The 6,968-nt window shown below is 43.3% G+C and overlaps 1 protein-coding gene across 2 annotated transcripts; it reads left to right on the top strand.

Annotated features, from left to right (window-relative positions):
* The first annotated feature begins 1,949 nt into the window (after nucleotides 1-1,949).
* On the top strand, nucleotides 1,950-6,932 carry parlb (presenilin associated, rhomboid-like b). Of its 2 annotated transcripts, none has more exons than XM_072462158.1 (10): nucleotides 1,950-2,056; nucleotides 2,901-3,153; nucleotides 3,429-3,569; nucleotides 3,826-3,874; nucleotides 4,078-4,173; nucleotides 5,090-5,239; nucleotides 6,290-6,360; nucleotides 6,426-6,527; nucleotides 6,597-6,694; nucleotides 6,771-6,932. In XM_072462158.1, the coding sequence occupies exons 1-10, from the start codon at nucleotides 1,992-1,994 to the stop codon at nucleotides 6,883-6,885; spliced, it is 1,140 nt and encodes a 379-aa protein (XP_072318259.1). In that variant the 5' UTR covers nucleotides 1,950-1,991; the 3' UTR covers nucleotides 6,886-6,932. The 2 variants fall into 2 exon arrangements, with proteins under 2 accessions (XP_072318259.1, XP_072318260.1); XM_072462159.1 differs by having other exon boundaries at nucleotides 1,954-2,056; nucleotides 2,904-3,153.
* The last annotated feature ends 36 nt before the right edge of the window (nucleotides 6,933-6,968 follow it).

The raw sequence follows: 6,968 nt of genomic DNA, 5'->3' as shown, positions 1-6,968 counted from the left end.
CTCATAATTCATTTCATAGAGATTAATTTAGAAATGCCAAAGTAATAACGATGTCCTTTTTAAATTTGGTCAAATACTGCTTTATTGGATAGAATTTGTGGATAATAATCATAAAATAGGGCTAAAATAGGAATAAATCAGGACTAAATCAGAACTAACCATGTGTGTTGGTTACATATGGTTTTGTTGTTATATAGTTTTGTAATACTGCACATATTACTCTTTTATTACGTGTGTGAGGCTCAAAACATGTTTTTCCACACAGAGCTTTTCGGACTTTTAGTACCTTTATATATTCAGTACATGAAACTCTAATGTACATGAAACTCTAATGTACATGAAACTCTAAACAGGAAAATCTAATGTTTCATTAAACCCTTCATAATTCAGAGAGTTTAAAGAAGAGTTTAAAGAAGAGTTTTACACAGCTTCAGCGCCAGGCCAGGAACAGAAAGAGTTTAGAGAAGAGTTTAGAGAACAGGTTTGGGGAAGAGTTTAGAGAAGGTTGTACACAGCTTCAGCAGTCTCTGGAGAGTTTAGGGACTTTAAAGTCTCTGAAATCCCTAAATGCTACACTCGCTAAACCCTAAACACTACAAAGTCTCTAAAGTCTAAAGTGGCGTCATTTGTTAGAGATTGTCTTCACAAACTTGCCATATTCATCACAGTCAGACACGTTTAATGCCATACTGTGGAACATTCCAGGCAAAGACACCACCAGAGACCAGCAGATGCACTTCTCAAGAAAAGGTACGCAATGCACCCTTATATCAGTTGTATAAGATAAGATAAGATATTCCTTTATTGTCCACACATGGGGAAATTTTGGTGTTACAACGCAGTAGATACAGAGGAAAGGACTTAATGGAAGAACTCTTATAAACAAAACAAAAAACTCTTATTAACAAAACTCTTCTCATATCTTAATAGGGAATGGAGGAAAATAAATAAATAAAATAAAAAGATAAAAATAAATAAATAATAATACAAATTAAAAATAAAATAAATAAAATAAATAAAATAAATAAAATAAATAAAATAAATAAAATAAATAAAATAAAGTAAAAATAGCTGGCATAAGACAAAATAATACTAATACTAATGGTAAGTAAACACTCTTATTTACATCAGTTATATGCACATGAATACGGCCTTAATTGCTTGTGAGTACGACAGTAATTGCACATGAATATGACGGTATTGTACATGGTATTGTAGTGATGCTGTTATCACTAATCATTCTTTATATATATATAATATATCCATTTGTATTAATCAATTGAGCACCAGATACATTTCTGCTTTAACGTAGAGGCTCTTGTTTTTGTGCAGTACAATTATCCCATATGTCACAGGTTTCAAACCAATAAAACCTTCTCTCTCAGCTTTAATTTTTTTTTTAAAATTTCACTTATAACATGCGTTTGCGTTGACGTCATACAGGCGGGACCTCTCCATAGCGGCCATTTTAAAAGGGGCACGCGATATATAAAAAAACAACATGACTGCATCATTTTCTGCGGCATAATGAGCTACGAATACTTTGATTCTTTAGACGATAACGACAAACTAAGGTAACACGACAAAGCTATCATTACTTGGTCTGACAACAGAGCGATGTCCAAACAGAGCGCAGTTTTTTGGCATTTTGGCCTCATAATTCCTGGATATCGTATGTAGTAGACGTACTGTTGTGCCCCTTTCAAAATGGCGGACTCGGTTGTGCGATCTCACCTCAGATACATTTGAAACGCATAAACCTTTATTTTATTTCACTTATATGACTGAATAATTGCCACATCATCTGTTTTCCCCGCTCAGAACACTTCGCCTTCTGCGTGTGTCCCGGGGCTGCAGTGTCCGTCAGCGACCTGCCGATGGCGCTGTCCCCGGGCCCCCCACGCTCTGTCCTCGATGTGTGACCCGGGCAAAGTACCGGCGTTTGACCCGAGCCCGGGACACTCCACAGCAGCGGCTCACGGGGCTACGACATGGCGTGGACGACCCGCTGTGCGGCTCTGCTCCGGCTCATGGCACCGGAGGTCTTCAGCGGGAGGTGAGCGAACCGTGCCCCGGACTCAGAGCCCCGAGCCCCGGCTGAGCGCGCTGCCGGGAGCCGCTGTTAGCTTTAGCATTGTTAGCTTTTGGAGTTAGCCGCTGTTAGCACACGCGGCTAAAGTGTAGTTTTGTGACATGATGACAGCGGCTGTAACAATCTGAAATAAACCAAATCTGAAGTGGGATTGAAAAGGAGAAAGATATGAATCTCTCCGTGATTTAACTTGACATTTATCCTGCGATTATCACGCTTTAAAATAAATATAAAGTTTCAAAGTTACATGGTGCTTGTGTGAGAGTCATTTACACACAATAAACACTAGTTATACTTTGTTTTTTCTTCTTTTATCTGCTATTACTTTTTATTTTTTATTATGGCTGGATATTATTTAAACTCTTTCATTTTTGTTTGTCTCACTTTGTCCAAAATATTCACAAAAACATTACAAATCCTTCCTTTATTTCATCTTCTAGTACATAAGCTAAATACATATAAATAGTGACCGTGGCGATGGCACAGCTACGTTTAGGAGCTATGAACACTTTGATATGTAGTTGTTCTTAAAAAAAAAAAAAAAAAATTTAATCAATTTATAAATCAAGTTATACTAATTTGACTAACCATTTGATTATTTTAGAAGTTGATAGTCGATTATTTCCATTGAACACTGAGACTTTTAGAGTATATTTTGACCAAATAAAGGTTGAACTATGGAGACTGAAGGCTTCTCGACAGTTTAGTCCAGACAAACATTAATTGTGCAGCCGTTGTAATAAATCTTATGTTATTATAATACTTTGACCTTAGCTGAACTGTAGTTGTAATGCTTTTCTGTGTCCAGCAGGGGGCGTCTGTGTGCGCAGCAACAGAGATGTGGGTTTAAAAAAGTCGCTCGCAAACCAGGACGGAAAGGAGAAGACGAACTGGCCCCCAGCAGCCCCTCAGCAGCACCCAGGGACCCAGTGGCAGCACCCAGGGACCCAGCACTCAGGGACCTCGCACACGTGGAGGCCAGAGCCAGGGAGGTCCCAAACAGAGACGGCCCCTACAGACATTTCGGACGACTGCTGAAGCCTGCGGTCTTCACTGTGGGGGTAGGTCTAATAAAGGACTAAAAGTGGGACTAAAACTGTGCTAAAACGGGTTCAAACAGGACCAAAACGGGATTAAAACTTTCGCTGAAACAAGTTTATTGATTAATCATTACTAATTTCCATCGAGTAATGCCAGTGCCAGACCAGTGCCAGACCAGTGCCAGACCAGGGCCAGACCAGGGCCAGACCAGGGCCAGACCAGGGCCAGACCAGGGCCAGACCAGGGCCAGACCAGGGCCAGACCAGACCAGAGCTTGGGTCTAACTCCATGTCAGTTTACAGGTTGTGCGTTCGGCGGCGCGGCGATTTGGCAGTACGAGGGCCTGAAGTCCAGAGTCCAGAGTTATTTCGACCAGGTCCAGACCGACTGGTTAGAAAAGCTGAGGCCCAAGAAGAGAGGAGACCTGCGCAAAGACGTGAGTCACGTTTACACCGTGTCAAACTTACTACAAATAATGTGTGTGTTGCATAATAACGACAGTCAAAGTGCCTGAAAAATTCTTGGTTCAGGTTCAAATATTGCACACCTGTTAAATTGTGTGGATTAGAAGGCGACGCCCTTCTTTCAGCATGTGTTTGATCATTGTCTTATTTCTTTGTTAGATTCAGATTCCATAGATTCCTCCATAGATTTAACATGATCAGAGCTGTGATTGGCTACTTGTGTTTCAGGTGAACCAATGGTGGAACGGTCTGAGCGAAGGCCAGCGCACAGTCTCAGGTGAGAGTCCAAAACTTTCACTTTTACTATTGTCACACTTCAGAGCCTGTTTAGGGCCGACACAAACGCTCCTTTTCTCCTGTTTACGATCTCGTCTTCTCCGCTCCTTCTCTGAGCCTCACAAAAACACTCTCTTTACAATTCCACACATTTGTGACTTGTGATTTGTGTATCGATGATAAATATTGTGTTGTTGGTTAAAGGGATCATCGCTCTGAATGCTCTGGTGTTTTGCTGCTGGAGAATCCCGGCTCTTCAAAGAACCATGATCAGATACTTCACCGCTGACCCCGCCTCCAGTGAGTCCCCCTTTTAACATAAATACAAGTGTGTAATACATCTGTAGAGAAAGGAAAAACCATCTCTCGTTCTTCTCTCATCTCTCTCATCTCTTGTTCTTCTCATCTCTCGTTCTTCTCTCATCTCTCGTTCTTCTCTCATCTCTCGTTCTTCTCTCATCTCTCGTTCTTCTCTCATCTCTCGTTCTTCTCTCATCTCTCGTTCTTCTCTCATCTCTCGTTCTTCTCTCATCTCTCGTTCTTCTCTCATCTCTCTCATCTCTTGTTCTTCTCATCTCTCGTTCTTCTCATCTCTCGTTCTTCTCTCATCTCTCGTTCTTCTCTCATCTCTCGTTCTTCTCTCATCTCTCGTTCTTCTCTCATCTCTCGTTCTTCTCATCTCTCTCATCTCTCGTTCTTCTCATCTCTCGTTCTTCTCTCATCTCTCGTTCTTCTCTCATCTCTCGTTCTTCTCTCATCTCTCGTTCTTCTCATCTCTCTCATCTCTCGTTCTTCTCTCATCTCTCGTTCTTCTCATCTCTCTCATCTCTCGTTCTTCTCATCTCTCGTTCTTCTCTCATCTCTCGTTCTTCTCTCATCTCTCGTTCTTCTCTCATCTCTCGTTCTTCTCTCATCTCTCGTTCTTCTCATCTCTCTCATCTCTCGTTCTTCTCTCATCTCTCGTTCTTCTCTGATCTCTCTCATCTCTCGTTCTTCTCTCATCTCTCGTTCTTCTCATCTCTCTCATCTCTCGTTCTTCTCTCATCTCTCATCTCTCGTTCTTCTCTCATCTCTCGTTCTTCTCTGATCTCTCTCATCTCTCGTTCTTCTCTCATCTCTCGTTCTTCTCATCTCTCTCATCTCTCGTTCTTCTCTCATCTCTCGTTCTTCTCTCGTTCTTCTCTCGTTCTTCTCTGATCTCTCGTTCTCGTTGCAGAAACCCTTTGTTCTCCGATGCTGCTCTCCGCCTTCTCTCATTACTCATTCTTCCACTTGGCGGCGAACATGTACGTGCTGTGGAGCTTCTCGAGCAGTGCCGTGTCCATGTTGGGGAGGGAGCAGTTCGTGGCCATGTATCTGTCTGCAGGTGAGACCACAGTTAGCATGCGGCTTTAGTCTTCTAGATGGCAGTAGCAATGAGAATTCTACTTGGAGCAGGTTATACAGAATCAGAATCAGAATAAGGTATGTTGCCATTTGTCAATGAACAAAATTCACAAACATAGGAACTTGTCCTGGTGATTCTGTGCAACACAAACAACAAAACATTGAACAATGAATACAAAAGGCATGATCTTTACATGTTTTTGTATTAATTGTTCAGTGTGTGATGTTTGTGTTGCACCGAATCACCAGGACAAGTTCCTATGTTCGTGAATCCTGTTCATTGACAAATGGCAATAGATTTTATTCTAATTCTGATTCTGATAAATAGAATATTAAGTTATGTAGTGCAATAAGAAATTAACTGTGCAGTGACTGACCGGTGCTTAGGCAGTGTTCCCAGTGCATGTGGGACGTCTCAGGGCTGCACTTTGTCACCGGTTCTGTTCATAGTTTTTATGGACAGAATTTCTAGGCACAGTCAGGGGTCGGAGGGTGTGGTCAGGGGTCGGAGGGTGTGGTCAGGGGTCGGAGGGTGTGGTCAGGGGTTGGAGGGTGCGGTCAGGGGTCGGAGGGTGTCCGGTTTGGGGACCACATGATCTCATCTCTGCTGTTTGCAGACGATGTTGTCCTGATGGCTCCATCGGTTTGAGCCGAGTGTGAAGCGTCTGGGATGAGAATCAGCTCCAAATCAGAGGTCATGGTTCTCAACCGGAAAAAGGTGTCTTGCCCTCTTCAGGTGGGTGGGGAGTCCTTGCCCCAAGGGGAGGAGTTCAAGTATCTCGGGGTCTTGTTCACGAGTGAGGGAAGGATGGAGTATGAGATTGACAGTTGGACCGTTGTGGTGAAGAAAGAGCTGAGTCCAAAGACAAAGCTCTCAATTTACCGGTCACTCTACGTTCTGACCTCACCTATGGTCATGAGCTTTGGGATACAAGCGGTCGAATTCCGAGTTGTTCCAGAGTGAATTTACGAGTCAGATCTCTGAAAATCCAAACAAACTAAACGACTGTCTATCTCTCTCTCTCTTCAGGGGTGATCTCCACGCTCTTCAGTTACGTGGCTAAAACTACAACCGGACGATTCGGCCCGTCCCTGGGAGCCGTGAGTCTTTGTGTTTGTGTGTTTAAACTCTTCGCACATCGCTCACTCCTCCTCTTCCTCCTCAGTCCGGAGCCATCATGACGGTCCTCGCCGCCGTCTGCACTAAAATGCCTGAGTCCAAACTGGCCATCATCTTCCTGCCCATGTTCACCTTCAGCGCTGGAAACGTACGTCACAGAAAACAGGCCGCATTTAAAATCAGATCTAATTGTTGATTGTCTCTCTCTCTCTCTCAGGCTCTGAAGGCCATCGTAGCTCTGGACTCGGCCGGTCTGATTCTCGGCTGGAAGTTTTTCGATCACGCTGCACATTTAGGAGGAGCTCTGTTTGGAATGTGAGTGACAAAGACAAAGTTGAACATCTGCCTCTGAGGACGATCAGAGGAGAGAAACTCTGTCTCTGTTTTGCAGATGGTACGTTTTGTTTGGACACGAATTGATCTGGAAAAAACGGGAGCCGTTTGTCAAAATGTGGCACGAGTTTCGGACCAGAGGAGGAGGACCACCGAGCGGAGGAGCAGTGTGAAGAACCAGAGGAAGAGCAGTGTGAGGAACCAGAGGAGGAGCAGTGTGTGGAGGAGCAGTGTGAGGAACCAGAGGAGGAGCAGT

The sequence above is a fragment of the Eucyclogobius newberryi genome, unplaced genomic scaffold (genome assembly GCF_026437365.1).
Source record: "Eucyclogobius newberryi isolate DKJ021-1_F unplaced genomic scaffold, fEucNew1.0.hap1 SCAF_10, whole genome shotgun sequence".
Lineage (NCBI taxonomy): Eukaryota > Metazoa > Chordata > Actinopteri > Gobiiformes > Gobiidae > Eucyclogobius > Eucyclogobius newberryi.
This window is presented reverse-complemented; position numbering and strand designations above follow the sequence as displayed.